General features: G+C 34.5%; 1 protein-coding gene across 1 annotated transcript in view; it reads right to left on the bottom strand.

Annotated features, from left to right (window-relative positions):
- Positions 1-27,110, bottom strand: part of UNC5C (unc-5 netrin receptor C) — a 428,390-nt gene that overhangs the window by 179,125 nt on the left and 222,155 nt on the right. The window contains exon 2 of the mRNA XM_051965638.1: positions 21,221-21,442. Coding sequence (XP_051821598.1) covers positions 21,221-21,442 — 222 coding nt within the window. The remainder of the gene's footprint in view (positions 1-21,220; positions 21,443-27,110) is intronic.

Raw genomic sequence — 27,110 nt, forward strand, 5'->3', positions numbered from 1 at the left:
AGATTAGGTACAGCTACGTTTATGATGTGATTCTAAAATGCAAAATGATGAGGGGAAAGGTAAAAAGTAATTATCTTACATAAATGAGGTACAACAAGAAGAACTGACAAAGGAATTAGATGGGAGAGGAGGACTGATATCTTTGGAACCCTATTCTTATTGGAAATGGATTAAAGAGATAAATTAAATTCATAATTTAGGGGGAAAAAAGAGACTAAGGGAAGAAGGAAGAGGAAGAGGATAAGGGAGGGGTTTTTTAGAGATAAGCTTACTCATTTCAGATCTGGATTAAAGAGAGAACAACATATACTTTTAGAAGGGAATAAAATTCTTCTAAACTTATCAAAAAAAGAGGGTGAAGAAATAAGATGAGGGGTATAGAAAGATAGGTAGATTAATAAGAATGTAATATTGTGACTTCCGGTTAAGATGGCGGAGAGGAGGCACACAGTTGTGTAGCTCCATGCTTTCACTATCCATTTCATTACAAGCCTCTGAATTAACGCTTGACTGAAAAAAAAAAAAAACCCACAAATAGTTACCAAGAGAAGCCATCCTTGAGATTCGCCAAGAAAGGTCTGTCTTTACTGGAGGGCTGGGACGGTTTTAGATCAGGCGCAGGCGGCGGACAGCGGCAGTGAGAGCACGGGAGCAGACTGGAGAGGGGGTGGGGAGTGATCGCAGCCGTCTCTGCGGGGAGAGCTTCAATACAGGATTAGATACTTTGCTCCGGCAACAAGTCAGCAGCCCAGCAGAGAAGCTAAAAACACCTGGGGTGAAGAATACAACCCCAAACAGCTGGAGTCTCTCGGGACCTGGCCACCCCCCCCTTCCCCCCTCACAGTGACTCAGCACGCTCTGGGATCTCAAGCGCAGGCGCAGCACAGTAGGGCTAGTGCCTCACTGCTGCCCCCCCCCCCCCCCCCGCAGTCTGGAGAGGAAGCTCGGTAACACACCCAGCCCCTCCCCCAAAGAAAGACCCCAGTTTTTTCTGTTTTTCTTTGCTAGTTTGTCTTTGATTATTAGACAGAATGAGCAAGAAACTGAAGAGGACTTTAACCCTTGACAGCTTCTATACAGATAGAGAGCAGACTCTAAATCCTGAGGAGACTAAAAACAGACATCATCTGTTCCTCAGCACAGATGAACCTCATAGAAGTAATTAAAAAGGCTCTCACAAGGGAGCTAGAAGAAAAATGGGAAAAGGAGATGGAGGCTTGGCAAAAGAGCCTGGAGAAGTCAGTTAAAGAGAGAGTGGATAAAGAAGTAAAATCCTTGAAAAATAGGATTGGTGAACTGGAAAACAAAATTGGCGAAATGGAAAAAAATTCCATAGAACAAAAGAACTCAATGGGACAATTAGAAAAAGATTTTAAAAAAGTGAGTGAAGAAAATACTTCACTGAAAATCAGAATTGAACAATTGGAATTGAATGACTCGAGGAGACAAGAAGAATCAGTCAAGCAAATCCAAAAAAATCAAACAATGAAAAAGAATGTGAAATACCTTCTGGGGAAGACAACAGACCTGGAAAACAGATCCAGGAGAGACAATCTGAGAATCATTGGACTTCCAGAAAAACATGATTAAAAAAGGAGCCTGGACACTATTTTCCAGGAAATTATCAAAGAGAACTGCCCAGAAATCATAGGAACAGAGGAAAAAATAAACATTGAAAGGATTCATCGATCACCCACTGAAAGGGATCCTAAAATCAAAACACCAAGGAATATAGTGGCCAAATGCCAGAACCCTCAGACGAAGGAAAAAATATTGCAAGCGGCTAGAAAAACCCAATTCAAGTATCAAGGAGCCACAATAAGGATCACCCAGGATCTGGCAGCATCCACATTAAAAGATCGAAGGGCCTGGAATATGGTATTCCGAAAGGCTAAGGAACTTGGTATGCAACCAAAAATAACTTACCCAGTGAGAATGAGCATCTTTTTCCAGGGAAGAAGATGGACATTCAACAAAGTAAGCGAATTTCATCTATTTCTGATGAAAAAGCCAGAACTTAACAAAAAGTTTGATCTACAAATATAGAACTCAAGAGAAATCTAAAAAGGTAAAGATTAATCGTGGGAACTATATTTCGACTATATAGATGTATAAAGAATACATGTATATCTTGTTCTAGAAATTGATGTGGAAAGGACATCGTACCAGAAAAAGGGTAAAGTGGGGGTAGTACATCTCATGAAGAGGCATAGGAAACCTATTATATCTGAGAGAAAGAATGGAGGGGGATGAATATAGTGGGTATCTTACTGCCTTCAGAATTGGTTTTAAGTGAAAAATCTTAAGACATATTCAATCTATGGTGAAACTTCTCCCACCTCATTGAAAAGTGAGAAGGGAAAAGTGAAAAGGGAAGGAATAAGCTAGCGGAAGGGAATACGGGAACTAGGAGGGAAAGGGGTAAGATAGGGGGAGGAACTCTAAGGCGGGGGGAAGAATACTAAAAAGGGAGAGCTGTGAGAAGCAAGTGGTGCTCACAAGCTTAATACTGGGAAGGGGGGAAAGGGGAAAGAAGGGAGAAAAGCATAAACCGGGGTTAACAAGATGGCAAGTAATACAGAATTGGTCATTCTAACCATGAATGTGAATGGGGTAAACTCCACCATAAAGAGGAAGCGGTTAGCAGAATGGATTAAAAGCCAGAATCCTACAATATGTTGTTTACAGGAAACACACCTGAAGTGGGGAGATACATGCAGGTTAAAGGTAAAAGGTTGGAGCAAAATCTACTATGCTTCAGGTGAAGTCAAAAAAGCAGGGGTAGCCATCCTGATCTCAGATCAAGCTAAAGCAAAAATTGATCTAATTAAAAGAGATAAGGAAGGGCACTATATCTCGCTAAAGGGTAGCATGGATAATGAAGCACTATCTATATTAAACATATATGCACCAAGTGGAGTAGCATCTAAATTCTTAAAAGAGAAATTAAGAGAGCTGCAAGAAGAAATAGACAGTAAAACTATAATAGTGGGAGATCTTAACCTTGCACTCTCAGAATTAGATAAATCAAACCACAAAATAAATAAGAAAGAAGTCAAAGAGGTAAATAGAATACTAGAAAAGTTAGATATGATAGATCTCTGGAGAAAATGTAATGGAGACAGAAAGGAATACACTTTCTTTTCAGCAGTTCATGGAACCTATACAAAAATTGACCATATATTAGGACATAAAAACCTCAAACTCAAATGCAGTAAGGCAGAAATAGTAAATGCATCCTTTTCAGACCATGATGCAATGAAAATTACATTCAACAAAAAACCAGGGGCAAGTAGACCAAAAAATAATTGGAAACTAAATAATCTCATACTACAGAATGATTGGGTGAAACAGCAAATCATAGACATAATTAATAACTTCACCCAAGAAAACGATAATAATGAGACATCATACCAAAATGTATGGGATGCAGCCAAAGCGGTAATGAGGGGAAATTTCATATCTCTAGAAGCCTATTTGTATAAAATAGAGAAAGAGAAGGTCAATGAATTGGGTTTGCAACTAAAAATGCTAGAAAAGGAACAAATTAAAAACCCCCAGTCAAACACTAAACTTGAAATTCTAAAAATAAAAGGAGAGATCAATAAAATTGAAAATAAAAAACTATTGAATTGATTAATAAAACTTAGAGTTGGTTCTATGAAAAAACCAATAAAATAGACAAACCCTTAGTAAATCTGATTAAAAAAGGAAAGAGGAAAATCAAATTGTTAGTCTTAAAAATGAAAAGGGAGAACTCACCAGTAACGAAGAGGAAATTAGAGCAATAATTAGGAGTTACTTTGCCCAACTTTATGCCAATAAATTCGACAACTTAAATGAAATAGAAAAATACCTCCAAAAATATAGCTTGCCCAAACTAACAGAGGAAGAAGTAAATATCCTAAACAGTCCCATCTCAGAAAAAGAAATAGAACAAACTATCAATCAACTCCCTAAGAAAAAATCCCCAGGACCAGATGGATTTACATGTGAATTCTATCAAACATTTAAAGAACAATTAACTCCAATGCTAAATAAACTATTTGAAGAAATAGGGATTGAAGGAGTCCTACCAAACTCCTTTTATGACACAGACATGGTACTGATACCTAAACCAGGTAGGCTGAAAACAGAGAAAGAAAATTATAGACCAATCTCCCTAATGAATATTGATGCTAAAATCTTAAATAAAATATTAGCAAAAAGATTACAGAAAATTGTCACCAGGATAATACACTATGACCAAGTAGGATTTATACCAGGAATGCAGGGCTGGTTCAATATTAGGAAAACTATTAGCATAATTGACTATATCAATAACCAAACAAACAAAAACCACATGATCATCTCAATAGATGCAGAAAAAGCATTTGATAAAATCTAACATCCATTCCTAATAAAAACACTTGAGAGCATAGGAATAAATGGACTTTTCCTTAAAATAGTCAGGAGCATATATTTAAAACCATCAGTAAGCATCATATGCAATGGGGAAAAACTGGAACCTTTCCCAGTAAGATCTGGAGTGAAGCAAGGTTGCCCACTATCACCATTATTATTTAATATCGTATTAGAAACACTAGCCTCGGCAATAAGAGTTGAGAAAGATATCAAAGGAATTAGAGTAGGCAATGAAGAAACCAAACTATCACTCTTTGCAGATGATATGATGGTATACCTAGAGAACCCCAGAGATTCTACTAAAAAGCTATTAGAAATAATTCATAATTTTAGCAAAGTAGCTGGCTACAAAATAAATCCCCATAAATCCTCAGCATTTTTATACATCACCAACAAAACCCAACAACAAGAGATACAAAGAGAAATCCTGTTCAGAATAACTGTTGATACCATAAAATATTTGGGAATCTATCTACCAAAGGAAAGTCAGGAATTATATGAGCAAAATTATAAAAAAGTCTCCACACAAATAAAGTCAGACTTAAATAATTGGAAAAATATTAAGTGCTCTTGGATCGGCCGAGCGAACATAATAAAGATGACAATACTCCCTAAACTAATCTATTTATTTAGTGCTATACCAATCAGACTTCCAAGAAAATATTTTAATGATCTAGAAAAAATAACAACAAAATTCATATGGAACAATAAAAAGTCGAGAATCTCAAGGGAATTAATGAAAAAAAAAATCAAATGAAGGTGGCCTAGCTGTACCTGATCTAAAATTATATTATAAAGCAGCAGTCACCAAAACCATTTGGTATTGGCTAAGAAATAGATTAGTGGATCAGTGGAAAAGGTTAGGTTCACAAGACAGAATAGTCAACTATAGCAATCTAGTGTTTGACAAACCCAAAGCCCCTAACTTCTGGGAAAAGAATACATTATTTGATAAAAATTGCTGGGATAATTGGAAATTAGTATGGCAGAAATTAGGCATGGACCCACACTTAACACCATATACCAAGATAAGATCAAAATGGGTCCATGACCTAGGCATAAAGAACGAGATTATAAATAAATTAGAGGAACATAGAATAGTTTATCTCTCAGACTTGCGGAGGAGAAAGAAATTTGTGACCAAAGATGAACTAGAGACCATTACTGATCACAAAATAGAAAATTTTGATTACATCAAATTAAAAAGCCTTTGTACAAACAAAACTAATGCAAACAAGATTAGAAGGGAAGCAACAAACTGAGAAAACATCTTCACAGTTAAAGGTTCTGATAAAGGCCTCATTTCCAAAATATATAGAGAACTGACTCAAATTTATAAGAAATCAAGCCATTCTCCAATTGATAAATGGTCAAAGGATATGAACAGACAATTTTCAGAGGATGAGATTGAAACTATTACCACTCATATGAAAGAGTGTTCCAAATCATTATTGATCAGAGGAATGCAAATTAAGGCAACTCTGAGATACCACTACACACCTGTCAGATTGCTAAGATGACAGGAAAAAATAATGACGAATGTTGGAGGGGATGTGGGAAAACTGGGACACTAATGCATTGTTGGTGGAGTTGTGAACGAATCCAACCATTCTGGAGAGCAATCTGGAATTATGCCCAAAAAATTATCAAATTGTGCATACCCTTTGATCCAGCAGTGTTTCTATTGGGCTTATATCCCAAAGAAATACTAAAGAAGGGAAAAGGACCTGTATGTGCCAAAATGTTTGTAGCAGCCCTATTTGTAGTGGCTAGAAACTGGAAAATGAATGGATGCCCATCAATTGGAAAATGGCTGGGTAAATTGTGGTATATGAATGTTATGGAATATTATTGTTCTGTAAGAAATGACCAGCAGGATGAATACAGAGAGGACTGGCGAGACTTACATGAACTGATGCTAAGTGAAATGAGCAGAACCAGGAGATCATTATACACTTCGACAACGATATTGTATGAGGACATATTTTGATGGAAGTGGATTTCTTTGACAAAGAGATCTAACTGAGTTTCAATTGATAAATGACGGACAAAAGCAGCTACACCCAAAGAAAGAACACTGGGAAACGAATGTGAACTATCTGCATTTTTGTTTTTCTTCCCGGGTTATTTATACCTTCTGAATCCAATTCTCCCTGTGCAGCGGGAGAACTGTTCGGTTCTGCAAATATGTATTGTATCTAGGATATACTGCAACATATCCAACATATGAAGAACTGCTTGCCATCTAGGGGAGGGAGTGGAGGGAGGGAGGGGAAAAAAATTGGAACAGAAACGAGTGCAAAGGATAATGTTGTAAAAAAAAAAATTACCCTGGCATGGATTCTGTCAATATAAAGTAATTATTAAATAAAAATTTAAAAAATGTAATATTGTGTGTAAATTAAAGGGAATGGGATAAATATATACAATGTATAGATTTGGAAGGCTATAAAAATCTTCTAAATTCAGACAGATACAAAGGTAAAAGGAGGAAGAAAGGATAAGGGAGGGAATCCTTGGATGGAGAGTAGATTATATAATAGGAGGGCAAGATAGAAAGTAGAAACAAAGCAGTAGAGTAAGGGGAGATTGCAAATAAGAGATAAAAACAAACAATAAATAAAGATCAGGAGTAGAATTTATTATATAAAAAAAGCAAAGATAGTAATAATTATCTCAGACAAAGTTAGAGCTAAAATAAATTTAATCAAAAGAAAAATAAGAAAAATACTATATGTCAGCCATATCAATCAATATAGTTTTAGACTATTTAAAATAATTAGACAGTGTAAGATTGGAATATTGCTAGTGTAGGAAATGAGGAATAAGTGAAGTTAGAAAAATATGGAAAAACTTGTACTAATGAAAATGTTATCCATCTTGAAAGAAACAGAAGACAAACAAGCATAGTATGGTCTCATATATTTGTATATGAATGTATATGTGTATATATGTGTATGGGTGTAGAGATATACATTTATATGTATAAATTGTATGTATGTGTATATACATATGTTTGTGAGTATATGTGTGCAAATAAAAGTGTTTGCACTTAACTGTACCTTGGAGGAGGTGGGAAGTAAGTATGTGTGTGTATGTGTGTGTGTGTGTGTGTGTGTGTGTGTAAGAATAAAGTAAAAAGTGCACAGAAGATAACAAAAGAAAATTTACAAGAAAGCAAAGATGGACAGCTCTGAACACAATGCATAGTATTTATTATATAGACTTTCTTGAAATTAAAATTTATTGCTTTATATTTTTTAATCCTTTCATGTTCTGCTGTATACATGGCACTTTTTTCTTTTCCTAGTTTTTATTTAAGTTTTAAATAAATAAATAAATAAATTTTTAAAAGGTGATAGTAAAATTTGCATCCCCATTTCCATTTCTATGTGGGACTTTGGCTGAAACCATCTTAAACTTTCTTAAATGAAGCACTTAATCCAGTGCTTTAATAACTATCCAGAAATTGACATATATGTATTTTTCCTTAGAAAAAGAATGTAAAAAATTTACTTTTCATATATATCTGCTAGAACTAAAATTACCTTTATATATTAGCTCTTGAAAACTGGTTATTCTTACTTAAAATCAATACAACAATAGCCTTTACAAGAAGCATATCTATAGTTGCTATTCATGAATGCTGACTTTCCCATATTTGTTTTCACAATATGATACTAAGAACATTAAAGTCCTTGCATTAATAGGAGGCTGATTTTCTTCCAATAGAATAAAGTCCTCTTCTTGAATAGGAATATATAGAGATACACACTCTTGAAGTGATTCTTAGTGAGGTATAGGAATAAAATCTGTGTTTATGTATAACATTAAAGAATATAAATGATGCAACTACATAAAGCCAAATAGGCCCATGCCTGGAATGTACTCTCTTCTGATTTTCTCCTCTTAGAATTCCTACTTTTTTCAAAACTCTCAAACTCAACTCCCCCTGGCTATTTATTTATTTGTAGTTATTTACCTATTTATTTTGGATACATGTTAAAATATGCATTTTAACATTACAGGTTGCACTTCACCCTATTCCCTAGAATCTAAGATTTTCAAGGACAGACTTTCATTTTTTATTACCCTCTAGTGAACTAGCACATATCAAAATCTTTATGAACATTTATCAAATGATTGAAATGATATATTAATCAATATTTTTTATTCTCTGAGGCAAATAAAACATTATCTATTGATTTTTTAACTTAAAATTGCTCCAAACGTTAATCTTTAAAGAAAAAAAATCTGTTTCTTATATTTAAAACATCCATCACTCTGACACTTCTGAAGACTTCTGTTTTTCTATCATGAAATCTAGTTTACCAAAATTACATAATTATTATTTTCTCAACAAGTAGGCAATAGTATTTTTTGGCTATTAAATGTAAATCATATAAATACAAGCTATTAAAATGTTCAAATCAGCACCTATTAAAATATAACAACATAGTCTGAGAAATATGATGTCATTTAATATATATTTGTTTATTTAGTTATGTGTATTTATAATGTTATGAAGAGTCATGAAGATACTCTAAGCAAAAATTATTTAAATATGTAACTTTCTATAGAAAATGGATCAAGGATTTGAAGTGCCATCTATTTCTGATCCTACTTCAGTTTACTTTGGCCAGAAAGAGAAGTTCAGATATAGTGTCAAAGCCAAAAAGAAAATGTCAACTCCTTATGCAAGGATGATGATGATTCATGGACATAAGGAAGAATAAGTAAAAAAGTCAGCAATAATAAAGGGGGTTTTATCTTGATATCCTATTATGATAAACTGCTAACCACTCTTACCTTGGTTTATTATGTTACCAGAAACACTCAATAAAATTATGGTCTTGTGACTACGTGGATGTACTTACCACTTTTCTATTTATATATAATCCACTTATTTCCAGATTCCAAAATAAATGCTTCTGTGGCAAAAGTGAAATAATGTGCATATTCTCTATACATTTATCTTTGCTGGTACAAAAGCATATTATTATTTAACTTTAATGCTTCTAGAGAGGTAAAGCAGCCACAATACTTTAAAAAATTATGATAGTGAAATAATTTTTAGTATTGTGTATATTATTGGATAAAATGTAAATAGAATTCACAAACTTTTCTTTTATGGGTTGTACCTAATATGCTTTTCTTGTAATCTGAAAATATATTGACTTTATTTTATTATAAGTTAGGAAGAATCCTTGCAAGAAGCAATGATTAAGTTCGTTAGGAGATATGATAGACATAGAATATCTCAGTACTTAACTGCTCAGTTTCAGTTTTCTCATTTGTAAAATGGTAATAATAAAATAAAATAATAATATTATAATTTAATTATATTATATATACCATAATGTATATATAATATAATATAATTATAATATAAAAAATAAAAAATAATAAAATAGCAGGTTTATGCATAGGATTAAATGAAATAACACTTAAAGTACTTTGTAAGCCTTATAATATTAAATATCAGCTATTGCTATTAGTATTATCATCATAATTAAAATATGGTATAAACAATAGTATCTCTATGTAAGTCTATAATGACATTTTCATTGAATATTACATTATCTTTTTGTATTTCTCAAAATGATTTTTAAAAAATATTCCAAGTTAGTCCGCCCTTCACCATTCTAAGTCTCTCTTTACCTTAAATTCAGAAGATGGGTCAATATAAATATTTGAATGAGGTTGTTTTACCTTAGTGGATACATATCAGTCAATCAAAACATATTTATTATGTGCCCCTTGGGAATAAAAAGATAAAAGTTAGAGTCCTTTCCATCAAAGAGATCACATTTGTCTTGGGGGGGAATACATGTTCACAGATAGATAAATAAAAGGTATTAAAAATAATATGAGTGATGAGGTTGGAGGTCACACTAACACCTGGGAAAGTCAAAAATTCCCTCCAGAAGATCTCAACTGAGCTGAGCCTTGATAGTAGCTAGATTCTATGGAAGGACACAAAACCATCTTTACCCTTGTTCCTCTTTAAGTCTCCTATCACAAAATAATATTAGATTTTAATATAAAGTTCTTGATCTAATCTATATGAGAAACCTAATTAGTTTTTCTTTAACTATCAATTTCAAAAGAATGTACTACATAGAAATACTATTACAGATCATTCTTATCAAAGGACTAATTAGTTTCTTAAGGGAAAAGCCTGTTTAGGGAAGGAAAAAAGACTTAGGAGAACAGATTTTTCAAAGATGTCTTTTTATATTTTTTCTCTAGTGTGAGATGCCTGGAATTATAATTATTTAATTAAAATTGTTTCCAGATTTGCTACTCAAAAGCAAGGTACTGAATTTTTCTTCTACAGTTCCAAGAGGTGTAAGGAGAGATTCCAAAGCATGGGGATCCAGAGGCATGAAGGCAAGAGGTGGAATGACCAACCTCAGTTTCTCAAAAATTCACAGTAAGAATTTAAGAGTGCCGCATTGGCTAATGGAGAGAAATGTAAATAGAAAAGAGTTCTTTAAAAACCACTGAATAGCGTAGTCCCACAAAAGAGGCCTTAAGCCAGCATCCCTTTTCTGAACAAGAAATCCCGCAAGTGATGGAAAACAGAAATCTCAGAAATTTGGTGACTGTGGGGTAAATATGCATTGCCGTGTAATGGTACAGCCAGAAAACAAGCATCTTACTAAAGAGAACAGAAGAGCTTACCTAAATTTGGGGCAAACAGAGAAGTTTTGATGCTGAGAGTTGATCTCAAGAGAGACAGATGGTTGGGTGCAAAGGGGAACACGAAGAAACTGCACTGCCCCCAGCTGCTGGGCAGAGAAAACCTTGGGGTGCAGAGAAGAATAAAAAAGTAAGAGTTTATTTCAGGAGAGATGTGCAGGGGCAGTTAGAGCCTCCACTGCCCCCACCCGCTGGGCGGAGCAGAGTAGAGAGGAGCTTGATGTGCTGAGAGAAGTGTGAGCATAGAGTTTACCTGAAACATAGAATTACCTCAGGAGAGAACTGCACTTTAGTGTGAGAAGCATTCAGAAACTCCACTGCCCCCACCCGCTGGGCGGAGCAGAGTAGAGAGGAGCTTGATGTGCTGAGAGAAGTGTGAGCATAGAGTTTACCTGAAACATAGAATTTACCTCAGGAGAGACCTGCATTTCAGTGTGAGAAGCATTCAGAAACTGCACTGCCCCCAGCTGCTGGGCGGAACAGAGTAGAAAGGAGCTTGATGTGCTGAGAGAAGTGTGAGCATAGAGTTTACCTGAAACATAGAATTACCTCAGGAGAGAACTGAACTTTAGTGTGAGAAGCATTCAGAAACTGCACTGCCCCCAGCTGCTGGGCGGAACAGAGTAGAGAGGAGCTCGATGTGCTGAGAGAGGTGTGAGCATAGAGTTTACCTGAAACATAGAATTTACCTCAGGAGAGAACTGAACTTTAGTGTGAGAAGGATTCAGAAACTGCACTGCCCCCAGCTGCTGGGCGGAACAGAGTAGAGAGGAGCTCGATGTGCTGAGAGAGGTGTGAGCACAGAGTTTACCTGAAGCATAGAATTTACCTCAGGAGAGACCTGCATTTCAGTGTGAGAAGCATTCAGAAACTGCACTGCCCCCAGCTGCTGGGCGGAACAGAGTAGAAAGGAGCTTGATGTGCTGAGAGAGGTGTGAGCATAGAGTTTACCTGAAACATAGAATTTACCTCAGGAGAGACCTGCATTTCAGTGTGAGAAGCATTCAGAAACTGCACTGCCCCCAGCTGCTGGGCGGAACAGAGTAGAAAGGAGCTTGATGTGCTGAGAGAGGTGTGAGCATAGAGTTTACCTGAAGCATAGAATTTACCTCAGGAGAGACCTGCATTTCAGTGTGAGAAGCATTCAGAAACTGCACTGCCCCCAGCTGCTGGGCGGAACAGAGTAGAAAGGAGCTTGATGTGCTGAGAGAGGTGTGAGCATAGAGTTTACCTGAAACATAGAATTTACCTCAGGAGAGACCTGCACTTTAGTGTGAGAAGGATTCAGAAACTGCACTGCCCCCTGCTGTCTGGAAAACCTGTTTGGAGGGAAATAGTGGACACTTTTGCTTTTCCCTTAGTTAGCCTTGACAATCCCTTCATGCTGGGCCACTCTAGCTCTGCTGTTGCCAAACTACAGCTCAGTGGAGACCCTGCAGAGGAGCAGCCTATCTGAATTGTCATCCAGGCTGGTCCAAAGGAGATCAAAGCCAGGCCGGCTGTCCAGAATCCTGAGCTCTGCTGCTCCCCTTCCTCGGTGTTCTTTCTCGAGACCTCTCAGGGCTGTGCAACGTGCCCTGGGGACAGTGTAGCGCTCTGTTCTTGCCTTACGTCTCTCAGTTCCGCAGATGTGTCTGTTTCAGTTAGTGCACTGGGAACAAATAGCATTTCCCACACCAGGGCTCCCCAGATCCCTGGGGCAAATTAGTAATTGCTGGGTGGCCTTCCCTTCTAGGGACTCCCCCCTCCCTCCCAACAGGACTCTATGTGTTTAGAAGGAATATGGGTTCTCATAGAGGAGTTCCATTGCTAAAGCATTTCCATTAGGCTTACCTTCCTATAATTGATACTTGTTTAAAATAAAGACCTTTAATCAACCCAAATGGGAAAATGTTGTACTAAGGCTGAGATCCTTGTGATTCTGGCTGTTCTCAGAGACATGAACTTTGACAGAAAGGTCTGTTTCTGGAAAACTTGATATGTGGCAGTGTGTTGCCAGCAACTACAAAGAGAGAAAGATTAGAGTATGGATCTTGATTAATATAGACTGAGTTAGATTTTTTTCCCTGATAAATGCCAGATAAGTAGTCCCATTTTCACTGCATGCTGTCTTTGAAGTTACTTAGTTATTCTGTGTTGTTTGCACCATGCTTGCATACAGCTAGCATTTTGTTAATGACTGGAAATGTGATGTTAATAAAATAGGAAGGAAATAAATTTAAAAAAAAAATCAACCTTGGCATGACCAAGGAATAGTGTAAAGCAAGGCTTCTTAAACTTTTTCCACTTGTGATCTCTTTTTGCCCAATATAATTTTATATGACCCAGAGTATATAGGTAGACAAAAAAAAACATTTATTGATAATAACTCATAATTTCATGATACCCACATTGTTATGTGACCCCATGTTAGGGTCACAACCCACAGTTTAAGTAGCTTTGATGTAAGGAATGCTGGCTATAGAGTTAAGAGAGATCAATACTTATATCTGTATCATGGAAAGCACTATATTTCAGATGAGTTTCCTCATCTATAAAATAGGAAATACTTTGATTTCGTATCTCAGAAAATTATTGAAAGAAGACTTCGGAAATCTTAAAATACTATTTAAAAAGTGACAGTATCTAAAATCACAAAGAATCTCAAGTTTCTAAACTCTGCACTTATCAGAATTTGGAGTAAAAAAAAATTAAAGGAGAAACTGATCATCTTAGGTGGAAAGTTCTAAGGCTTTGTCTTAGAAAACTTTCTTTTATTTTTTTTAGATTTTTACTTTCAAAATATGTACATATATAGTTTTCAGCATTTGCCCTTGCAAAATCTTGCATTCCAGATTTTTTCTTTTTCCCTTCCCTCCATCTCTTCCCTTAGACAGCAAATAATCCAATACAGTTAAACATGTGCAATCCTTCCATACATATTTCCACAATTATCATGTTACACAAGAAAAATCAGAACAAAAAGGAAAAACAATGAGAAAGAAAACAAAAAGCAAGTAAACAACAACAAAAAAGGTGAAAATACTATGTTGGGATCCACATTCAGTCCCCACAATCCTCTTCTGGGTGCAGATGGCTCTCTCCATCACAACTCTTTTGGAATTGGCCTGAATCAACTCATTGTTAAAAAGAGCCATGTCCATCAGAATTGATCATCACATAATCTTGTTGTTGCTGTATACAATGTTCTCTGGGTTCTATTCATTTCATTTAGCATCAGTTCATGTCAGTCTCTCCAGGCATAACATTTACATATCATAACTTATTCAGTCATTCTCCAACTGATGGTATCCACTCAGTTTCCAGTTCCTTTCCACTACAAAAAAGGCTGCCACAAACATTTTTCCACATGTGGGTTCTTTTCCCTTTTTATAATTTCTTTGGGATACAGGCCCAGTAGTAACACTGCTGGATCAAAAGGTATGCACAGTTTGATAGCCCTTTGGGTATAGTTCTATATTGCTTAAAGAATGGTTAGAAGGGTTCGCAACTTCACCAACAACATATTAGTATCCCCGTTTTCCCACATCCACTTCAACATTCGCCATTATCTTTTCCTGTCATCTTAGCCAATCTGAGAGGTATGTAGTGGTACCTCAGAGTTGTCTTCATTTGAATTTCTCTGATAATGTTTTAGAGAATTACTTTCATATGACTAGATATGATTTTAATTTCTTCACATCAAGTTCATATCTTTTGACTGTTTATTATTTGGAAAATGGCTTGTATTTTTATGAATTTGCGCCAATTCTCTATATATTTTAGAAATGAGGCGTTTATAAGAATCCATGGATGTGAATTCCCTTCCAGTTTTCTGCTTCCCTTCTAATTTTGTCTGCATTTATTTTCTTTGTACAAAATCTTTTTAATTTATATAGTCATAATTATCTATTTTGCATTTCATAATGTACTCTAATTCTCCTTTGGCCACAAATTCCTTCCTTCTCGACAGATCTGAGAGATAAACTATCCTTTGTTCTTCTAATTTGCTTGTAATAAGTATTACTATGTCTAAATCATGAACCCATTTCTACCTTATCTTAGTATAGGGTATTAGGTATTGATCAATGCCTCTTTTTCTTGCAAAATTTTCAATCTCAAGCAACATTGGTACCTAAGTATAGAGAGAAATTCAGTGGACTTAACTTGGACTTTTACTAAAAATTTAATAGCCTCCTAAATGTTCTGCATAGTAGAAGGCTTTAGTTTTCTATCACTTCTAAGGCAGGATGCTGTTGCAACAGTTTACACAACATACTAACATAGCTACTTGTAATACCAGATCCAGAGTCACTAGGTGAAGAGCTAAATGAAAGTTACTGGCCTAGCATCAATAAATGCAGCTTTGTAATTTTCTAATTTTTATAGTCTTGTAAATGCCTTAAACTCCACAGAAAATTGTTCAAGACAGTAACAACTGATATTTAATTAGTGCTTGAGAGTAGGCAAAATACTTAGCATACTTTCTCATTTGATCTCCACAATCACTCTATGAAATAAGTCTTATCATCTCCCTTGTATAGGTAAATAATCAGACTCACAACTTGCCTACTATAGTTAAAACATTAATAAATGATGGTAGAATTTGAATCCTGGTTTCTCCTCAGCTCAAGTTAAATGCTCATTCCACTACATTGCAATGTCTTTCCAGAATGAGAAGTGTTCTGGGTAAGAGAATCACCTTTATTCAAATATATTTTATGTGATTCACTGTAGTTTGATTGCAATGGGCATTATTGTTATTTGTATTCCTGTTATTTTCCCATATTTATCGCTTAAACAATCAACTTTTAAGCATTTGTCAGCTTTGTAAAAGTGATAGATAGTAGAAAAAAGTTCTACTTCAGGATCTTTTTTATTTTCTACAATTACATATAAAACAAATTTTTACATTTTTTTTTAATTTTGAGTTTCAGATTTTCTCTTCCTACCCCCTCTTTGAGAAGGTACACATGAAGTTATGTGAAACATTTCCATAAAAAGCAAAAAAACCTCAAGGAAAAAAGAGTGCTTCAGTCTGTATTCAGATACAATCAGTTCTTTCTTTGAATATAGATAATATTTTTTCAACATGCATCCTTCAGAATAGTCCTGAGAAAAGCAAAATCATTCACAGTTGATCATCTCACAATTTTGCTGTTACTTTGTACACAATATCATCTCATTTTGAGCTCATGTAGAACTTTCCAGGTTTTTCTGATAGTATCCTGATTATCATTTCTTATAGAACAATAATATTCCATCATAATCACACATCACAATTTATTCATTTCCCAATTGATGGCCATCCCTTCAAATACCAATTATTTGCCCTGAGGAAAGAGCTCTATAAAATATCTAAGTAAAAATAGGTTCTTTTCTTTCTCTAAATCTCTTTTGGGATTGATGACCAGTAGTGGTATAGTTAGGTCAAAGGACATCTTTGAACATAGTTCATGTCTTTTGGTCATTTATCACTTGATCACTGTGTGATCCTGGGTGAGTTATCATACCTATTTCAGCTTCAATATTTTCATCTGTAAAATGATGATAATAATACATCTCTCTCCAAACATTTTTGTAGGGATCAAATGAGATCACATATATAATAATGCTTTGCAAACTATAGCATGTTCTGTAATTATTTATTATTGGTGTTGTCATTATTATAATTATTCAAGTATCTATTATATATTGTTAAGAACCATACTTAGGTAAAGGGATAGGTCAATTCTCCGAGAGCCTCCACAGCTGTAAATTATAACAGTAGTAGTGTCACTACTGACACTACTTGTGGACTGGGAATTAAATAAATTGGAAGCAGAGGGAAGAGGAAAGAGGTCAGAGAACAGAAACTGCCTCTCAGTCTCCATGTATCACCATCATCCTCTCACATGAAGAATCCATTCTAAAGGTTAGACCACCAGCAGCCACTGGCAGATGGCTCCCATACCACAACAAACACAAATTGTGAAAAATGCCTTTTTTTCCTCATTAAATAATTTTTTGAAGCTTTGGAATTCTTCTTAATGGAAATTTGTTTCATGATGTAAAAATTTTTGAATTTTCCTGATATGTCCATTACTCTGAAGGACTTCAGATGAAAAATGCTATCCATACCCAGAGAAAAAAATGATTTTTTTTACTTCATTTTTCTTAAGGTTTTTTTTGGGGGGGAGTAAAATGGGGGGTTGAGATCAATGTTTTCTTTCCCAACATGACTTCTTTGGAAATGTTTTGCATAACTTCACATATGCCTTCTCAATGGGGGGAAAGGGAGGGAGGAAGGGAAAGAATCTGGAACTCAAAGTTTTTAAAAACAAATGTAAAAGAAGTTTTACATGTAACTGGAAAATTATATGTATATCATAACTGTGATGTGTGTGTACATGAACACACACACAAAATGCATCACCAACAAAAACTCATCCCATAAATAGAAAAAAAAAGTTTTCTTGATGTGGAGCACATTGATATTCTGAGGTTCTAAAAGAAAAAAGAAAAAGAAAAAGGAAGGAAGGAAGGAAGAAAAAAGAAAACTGAAGAAAAGAAAGAAAGAAAGAGAGGAAAAAAGGAGGTAGGAAGGGAGGGAGAGAGGGAGAAAGGAAGGGAGGGAGGAAAGGAGGGAGGAAGAAAGAGAGGGAGGAAGAGAGAGAGGAAGGAAGGGAGGGAGGAAGAAAGAGAGGAAGGAAAGGAGGGAGGAAGAAAGGAAGGAAGGATTTATTAAATGTCTACTATTTGCCAGACATTGTATTGAGTGTTTTCAAATATCTCATAACAACCCTGGAATGTTGGTTCAATTATCCTTATTTTACAGATGAGAAAATAGAGGTAGACTTAAGTAAACTTACCCAGGGTCACACAGCTAGTAAATGATTAAATAAGGATTTGGACTCAGGTCTTTCTAATTCCAGACCCACTCTATCTACTCTGCTACCCAGAAGCAAGGGGGAGAAAATAAAGTTTGTTTTGTATATTTGAATATGATGTGCCAAGGACACATTTAACTGGAGATTTCCAACAGGTAGCTGTAGCTACAGTTCTAGGGTTGAGAAGAGATTAACACATAGATGTGAAAATGAGTTGTATTACAATATAAAAAGATATAGGAAGCAAAAAAGAAAATCTCTACTTCTTTAAGATGAAAAACTTAGAAGTGGAAGGGACTTTGGAATGCACCCATTTCTTGGTCTTGTTCTAGTCTATCCTGAATGTTTTAACACTGTAACTTTTAGACTGTAATTGTTTTGAAAGGTACTTTTAAATGCCGTTTTATTCATGACATGCACACAATATTAATGAATAGAAAGAGCACATGGGATATAGAATATTTTCCAGACCAGGAAATGTCTTTCCCTGTGGATTATCAATGTAACATGAAGATAATGGTGCAGGCATTAAGTAAAAGAAGTATGTTATTTTTTCAAATTCCAATCTTCCTGTACAGGAGTTCTTATTACTACTAGCAGCCACTCAAATCCAAAATGCCTTTCCCAATCTCATTTAGCAGTACTAGTTTCCTCCTCCCTCCCCACCCACCCCCTACCCTATTAAAAGTGTGTGCTTTTGAACTCTGCACAAATAAATGAGCTGAAACAAATAAAACACAGTCCACTTGAGACTTCCAAAACATCTGGTAGAGTTATTTTTTTTTGAGTAATTAGACCAAGTGGTGGTACAATTCCCCAAAGTGGACTACCCTCCTGCCTGATACCCAGTTATTTATGCAATCATCAACTTGCAATAAACTCATGTATATTTCTCTAACATGCAACCAAAATGGCACAGAATCACAAGTTTGTTTTTTTTTTTTTAACTATGACAAATATCTGTCAATCTAGTTGTCCAAGTTTAAGTTTGTCATACATATATGTGTACAGACATTTTCAGGAGAAATTTTCTTTGTTCCCGTGGATATTATATTATTATATTCTCTCTCTCTTTCTCTCTCTCTCTCTCTCTCTCTCTCTCTCTCTCTCTCTCTCTCCTCTCTCTCTCTCTCTCTTTCTCTCTCTCTCTTCTCTCTCTCTCTCTCTCTCTCTCTCTCTCTCTCTCTCTCTCTCTCTCTCTCTCTCTCTTCTCCTCTCCTCTTTTCTTTTTCCTCCTCCTTTTCCTCTTCTTTTTCCTCTACCTCTATTCTCCATCTCCTCCCTCCCTGTCTCTGTCTCTTATTTATGGTTGAACCTCTTGATTTTATCTTCATGTAATTAGCATAATCCAGCATCTGAAAGCAAAATCACCCTCAGGTACATGCCACGGCTTTTCTCTGGCTAATCCAAAATTTTGAACCAGTCTGAATTAATTTTTAAATTTAGGAAAAATGAGCCAATTGGGAAACACTGTGAGTAAAGTAAGTACAGAAGCACTCTTCTAATCTTTATCATAATTCACCAGGGGAAGCATTTATCCACTGTATTTTGAAATTCAGCATGATAAAACCATAGGCCTGGGAGGAATTCTTGTGAGTTCATTTAGACAATCCCCTTGCCTTTAGACATGATCATATTTAAATCATCCCAGTAAAGTTAATATCTTTCTAATTCAAATGAACTTTAGAAAGCTATTCTACATCTTCCCTTGGTCACTCATTATGAATTATTATGAAATTGAATCCTTGTCAGGAAAAGTTGTTCTTATCTACAACATATATACAATTAAATCCTGAGGGCTATCAGGAAAGTCCCCTTTATTTAATCCTACTCCTGAATAATTGGTCTTATAGTGATCATATTAAGAGTAGCATATGTTCAAGGGATCTCAGTCAGTGCATAAACAAAAACATGGCTTGGGTTCTACCAACCATAGAAGTGTGTATGGTTTTGGTTTTGGTTTTTGCTTCTAAGCTTCCTGTACATTGGTTCTTATTACTGTGAGCAGCCACATAATACAACTAATTCTTTCCCTTGTTTTATTTGAACAGCTATAGTTTCTTCCTTTTCCCATTTACTATTAAAACCAAAGCAACCAAAATACCTTGAGGGATGTTATTGCTACCTGTACTCAACACTGACCTCATTCTCCTTGTTACTCCCACAACCCTAGTACTTGGAATTTCTTCATTTCATCTATTTTCTCAGTACCTGCTTGGGTAGTGGTACAGTGGATAGAATAGTGGACCTAGAGTTAGGAAAATCTGAGTTTAAAATCCTATCTCAGTGGTGTGGCCTTTAATCCCTGCTTGCCTCATTTTTCCTTATCTGTAAAAAAAGGAAAATAATACACCTGTTTCCTAGAGTTGTTGTGAGGATCAAATGAGATAATAATTGTAAAGTACTTAGCACAGTGCCCGACACTTTACAGAAAAGTGTTATATAAATATAAACTGTTATTATCTTTAGATAATAGGTGGGACTCTTACCTAGAGGAATAAGAATGCTAAAGGTCAGTTATGCTAAAGAATTATAGAATTAAATCCCTACCATCTTTTAAGATAAAACAAAACAAAACTTCTAGATCCCCATTTTGGAAATGTATATGTTATCAGCATCTTTTGTATTTGGTTTAATGTAGTTTTGGAAATCACTAGATAATAATAACAGTAGCTCATATTTACATAATATGCCTCCCCACAGTCATATAAAGCAGCTGGTTTACTGTACTTTTCTCCATGTTTTACAGATAAGGAAGCTGCACTCAATTTGTGACAGAGCTGTGATTTGCACTCAAATTCAAAGATCTAAAAGCCTTTTTTTTTTCCTGTGCAAAAAGCCACCTCTTCATGATCTTATTTAGTATCAGCTACATCTAAATGGGATTCAAGAATGTCTGTAATTGTATTATTTTCTACAGATCCCAATTGTCTTTCCTAATATCTGGGATAGAATTACATCAGCAGAAAGGATTTCTACAGCTAGGAATTCTCCCTGATTTGAAATCTTAGGTTAGGACCAAAAATAAAAGCCATATTAGAATTTTCTTTAGTTATTCAGAGCAGAAATCAAGTGATGATCCATTATTCCATTTTGGTTTGCTAGTATATAGGCTGATAATCATCACAACATGACCAAATATTTATCAGCATATATTAAGTTATAGTTCAACAGTTTATAGACCAGGGTGAAAACTAACTAGAAAGTCATGAACATAGTTAAATTATATTTTAAATTCCTACATTTTGATATCTCTCACTTACCAGATGTTTCATCTACTCTCTCATCCACAATATGGTCCTTCTGATGAACCCATTCACTATTGCACTTGAAGTAAATCTGGGTGGCAGGACTGGCTTTACAGTATAGGTTCACAGGCTTGTTTTTCACAATATAAGCTTCTTCAGGCTCAATAAGGAAATGTGGCAGAGGCTCAGGAGGGTCAGATGGAAAAGTTTCTGGTAACTCATGGAAAAAATCATCATCTACAATAATAAAAAAAGAAAAATAGGTGAATCAAAACATAGTGGTTGTCTTTCAGCTGTTGCTAACATTTAAAAAATATCATATTAAGAGCTTGAAAGAAATAAAATATCATTAAAGTAAAAAACAAGATTTAGATAAATACTCAAAAGATGTGACCAGGTAGATTTCAAAAAAAAGGAAGCTACTCTATCAATAAACACCTCACTCTCATTAGACTGGCAAAGATAACAAAGGAGGGAAATTACAAGTATTGGAAGAGGTATGGGAAAACAGATTAGTGAACTTAATGCAGCTTTGAATTAGTCCAATAATTCAGGAAAGTAATTTGGAAATATGTCCCCAGAGTGACAGAACAGTGCATATACTCTGACCTAATTATGTCTACTAATTTGATGCCTTGAAGGGATAAAAAAAAGGTGGAAAAAGACCTATATGTACCAAATACTTATAGTAGTTATTTTTGTGGTAGCCTCAAATTGGAAACAAAGAGAGTGTGCTCATTTTAGGAAATAACTAAGCAAATTGTCATGTATGCACATAATAGATTATTATTGTTTCATAAGAAATTACACAATGGACAGTTTCTGAGGAAAGTACAAAAATCTCTATGAACTGATGCAGAGCAACAAGAATAGAACAACTTAAACAATGATGAAAATATTATAGAAAAACACAAGTTTGAAAGGCCTTAGAATTTTAATCAATGTAATGATAAACTGTAAGTCCAAAAGAATGAAGATGAAATATTTCACTTATCTTTTGACAAAGGTGATGAAAAGAGGGAGACATGTTTTTAGATATGGTGAATGTGGGAATATACATTGCTTAAGTATGCATGTTAATGATGAGAGTATTTGTATTATCCACCCATCTTCTTTTTGTTGTCATTTGAATTGTTGAATGAGGGGGCTTAGTGGTGGACTAAATTATAAGTGCATGTACAATTTATTTTTAATAAAAATAAACACGTATTTAGTTTGTATTAGAAAAGATCAAGGCTAATATCCAATGTATCTATCTATCTATCTATCTCTATATAATTTTTCACATATATCTATATATCTGAACTTACTAGTTAATCTACTTAACACCAGGATAGGGTATTACTGAATTGGATTTTAAACTTATTTTTCAAATTCATTTTGAGATCTACTACTGTTTTAGAAAGTATTGCTCCCTAAGATCTAAGTTCTATCTTAATGTAACTTCTATAAATATAATATTCCTTATTACAGAGGCAGCATAGGTTGTAGAACAATGGTGTCAAATTCTAATAGAAAATGATCCCTGTGTGCTATATATTGAATTGTAAAATCATAAATTAACATTATATTGCATTGTATTTTTATTTATTTTTGTTAGATATTTCCCAATTAAATTTGAATTTGGTTCTCTTCAAGTTTTGTGGTCTAACCTGAGGCATCTGACATCTTTGGCAGTGTGGATTCCCAAGCCAGAATTGGAGTTAGGAAGGTCAGAGCTAAAGTCTTGCCTCTGATATATAAAGACACTGTGACCCTGGCAAATGATTTATTCTTTCAAAATTCCAGTTAACTTTCTAACTATAAATTGCAGAGCAGATGTTTGGTTGAGGGAGTGCCTTCATTAGGAGTTCTGAAACCAGTGAAATCACAGGCTCAATATCCCCCCTCCAAAAAAAAAAAAAGTTAATTATTAGTAAATTGTTATTATTCAGCTATTGCAGATTTTACTATTAAATTAAAAACTAGATTAAAATAATAATTTTAATTAGCATTAGTTAAGAATATGGTTCCATTTATGAGGAATATCTGTTGGCCATGTCATAAGTGACTTAGTTGTGTACCATACCCTCTATTATTAGAAGTAGGGGACATTAAAACTCTGCAATTTATTCTCCAGATCAATATTGCAGGCTAATTGGTGTTAAGTAGATTAACTAGTAAGACAACTTCATGGGACATAGTTATAATTTAGGACTTATAAACAGGATATTGATTTAATGGTGGCTAAAATACAAAAAAAAATGGAATATGGAGAATTTTATTACAATGTCATTGAACTTCAAAGCTCATTCTGGTCAATGCGGGTCACTCATCCAGTTGTGGCTGTCTTTGGAAATAGACATTAGGTGAATTGAGCTTCTGTCTACAAAATGATATGCCTTGAGTGACTCCTTTCATGTATGTTGCTGAACAGTTGTTTGACAGTAATGACTTCTGCTCTGTACCAGTCTGTCCTGGAGGGGGAAAAGTGGGTTCTACTATACCACAAACAAATCATCGGCTAAAAGCAGACACAAAGAACACAAAACATCCTATAGTGAATTCCTAACACAAATTTAAATGTCATTTCAACCATGAATTATGGTCATTTTTTTCCCTTTGATTTGCTGCACTTCTGTCAGGGCATCATTTCTGTCTCTTTAGTGGTGAGTGCTAAGGCCAGGAGCTGTCAGTTTACTAAAAAAAATAACAAAAGCTTATTTCTGGTAACAAGACAAAGTCATTCTAAATTATTATATTCTGCTCAAAATGGGAAAAGAGATGAAGGGCAGTAACTATTGACAGATCTATCACCAAGAATCCAGCATCTTAAAGTTCTTATCTGGTCTCTTGTATTTGCCTTTTTAAAGCACTTACATATACATAATCATTATACATAATGATGGGCAGTGGTAATGATTTATAAAGTACTAAAATATCAAATTTAAAATATTGAAGAGAAATACTTCTTGTTGCTTTATAGAGGATTAAACATGCTTTATATGTTTTCTCTGCCTATATGCATGAATATGTGTATAGCTGTACATTCTAAACATTCAGGGAGTACAATAAGATTTTTTGTGTAAAAGATTAGACAACAAGAGACATTAATGGATAAAAGAAACAGTAGATTCATAAACACACAGCTTGACCAGCTAATAGATGAAATCTAACAAAGTTACACATAAGTCTTTGCGACTAAAAACACTTGTATAGAGTTTCTGAAATAATTAAAAATTACTGCCTGCCCCCAATTTTTATATTTTCTTAAGAATTTTACTAAAATTTTCAAGCGTTCTTAAAAAAAGAATAAAAAAACAAGAAAAAGAAAAAATTTTTATTATGTTCTTGAGGTCAATGCTTTTCATTTTTAGTCTGCTTCATGAAGATGACCATTTCTAACATTTTAAACTTTAATATCAAAATGCTACTTTCAGATAATTTTCATGAAATTAATTCTACTTAAAATAAAGATTTCTTTTTATTTATTTATTTATTTTATTTTTTATTTTTTTTCTTTTTGGGTCAGGCTCTAAGTCTTTTTTTTTTTAAATTAAATTTTATTTAATAATAACTTTGTATTGACAGAATCCATGCCAGGATAATTTTTACACAGCATTATCCCTTGCAATCACTTATGTTTCGTTTTTTCCCCTCCCTCCCTCCCCCCCCTCCAAGATGGCAAGCAGTCCTATATATGTTAAATATGTTGCAGTATATCCTAGATACAATACATATTTGCAGAACCGAACAGTTCTCCCGCTGCACAGGGAGAATTGGATTAAAGATTTCTTTTTAAACAACATTGTCTCTTTAGGTCTTAAAAACTGAAAACTGTAATGTTACTTCGAAGCTAAATGTTCTTAATGCATATTGGGCAAACAATGAATTATTTTTCTCTTGATGATTAATTTCCTTACAGTAATAGAGCATATTATCTCATTGTTATCTGTATAACTATAGAATATTATCAGTTTATGTTTATGTGAGTGCAGGGAAAATATACTCAGAAAACGAGGCAGATCAAAGGGAGAGGTAACAGATAGAGAGCCCCCTGGTGTCCGTGGATGCAGAAATACCAAGATTTTTTTTCCCCCAAGAAATGTTTCCAGTGTATTGAAGACTTCACAAATTGAGAATTTCTAGGAAGATATGGAAATAAATCATTCTGGACAGATGACAATTTGTACCACTGGAAAGAGTATTCAAAGTAGATTAGATCATAGATCCAGTGAAACAATAAATATAATATAATTAGCTTTTGTTTTTGTCCATTTAAATTTGTAAATATGGACTTATGTATTTTAATTTTTAACTCAGAAAGCAATGAAGGAAATAATGTCATAATAGCAAGAATTTATGTAATGATTTACGATTTGTACAGTACTTTGAAACATTAACTTATTTTATCCCTGGGAAGTAGATGCAATTCTTGTTACCATTTCATAGATGAAGAAACTGGTGCCCAGAAAGCCTAAATGAGTTGCCCAGGGTCACACAGCTTATAGGTGCCTGAGGCAGCATTTGAACTGAGGTCTTCCTGACCCAAGGTCCAGTATTTCATGCACTATTACTTAGCTCCCTAGAAACCATTCTCTAGACCCAAGACTGGTAGTCTACGGCATGAAATCACAATGACATATAGATTGATTACTGTTTTAACACCCTTTCCTCCTCTCTCATAGGAAAGTGATGTCCAGTTACTCACCCTGATTCATTAAAGGTTGAGCAGAACTCTACACTCTAAAATTCTGCAGAAGAGTTGGTGCTGTTACAAATGCCTCCCTATAAAAGTGTGTGCTAGAGTATGGGGTTGGTACTTCTGAAAAGTTTTGTCTTTTGTTTTTAAAGAATATGATATTATTGGCCTTAGTATTCAGATACAGGAATTTAAAGCTACAACATGGCATTCATCCTTATATAATTTTATGTTCATTATCTTCACCTAAGGAAAAAATAAGTTATTCCAAGAATCTTTACAATTTCATAGATATTTTGTGTAGTAAAGTAAAACAATTGCCTACCAAATTCATCACCTTTAGTATTTAGCATTTCTAATCTACATATATATCATAACTCTATGCTCTGACATTCCCCCTTCTTGAAAAGGGAAGGATAACATTGCAATAGCAGCTTGATATCTGTATTGCTATTAGGTAATTACCTTAGTCATGCAGTGTTTTGAGTTATTTATGTCAATGTATGGCCAGAGCTTTCCTTCAGCTTACATACAACAGTGTTGTTCAGTGTGTGTTCAACAAAATAGGTCAATAGTATATCCTGGTAAATCAAATAATCTAGTTGACTATTGATGTTATGTCAATAGACTGGTAATTTGCAAAGAAGTATAATACAATAGTATTAAGTAACATTAAAACTATATTATACAAAAGGCCATCTTTGATGATTTGGGGAGTACTTTAGAATCTTGTGATATATCACTGTAATATTTTTCATTACTTTGATTTTCAGTATGATTTTAATATAGGCTAGTAGCAATGAATATAGAACACTGGTTAATATAATAAGAGAAAATAGAGTTAATTTTCATTAGACTTAGTGGCCCGAGAAAATCAATGTTGCAATTCATTTTGTGTTTTTACTTTGGTGACCTTTGGCAAATGACAAATTTTTTTGACTGTCAATTCGGATAATACTTTATGATGTTAGAATTTTACATTATTTGAGGCTAGAAGGAATCTTCATAGACATTTTTTTTTGAGTTATGAGGAAATCCTTTCTTAAGCATTAAGGGTCTATATAAATTTATTATTCCTATATAAGTATTACTATGAGATTAGCTGTTTTGCAAAAATCACTGCTTTATTATCTTTTGATTTAAAAAAATCAGATTAAGCTGAAGGAAAGCTCTGGCCATACACTGACATAAATAACTCAAAAAACTGCATGACAAAGGTAATTA

This window comes from Antechinus flavipes, chromosome 6, assembly GCF_016432865.1.
Source record: "Antechinus flavipes isolate AdamAnt ecotype Samford, QLD, Australia chromosome 6, AdamAnt_v2, whole genome shotgun sequence".
Classification (NCBI taxonomy): Eukaryota; Metazoa; Chordata; class Mammalia; order Dasyuromorphia; family Dasyuridae; genus Antechinus; species Antechinus flavipes.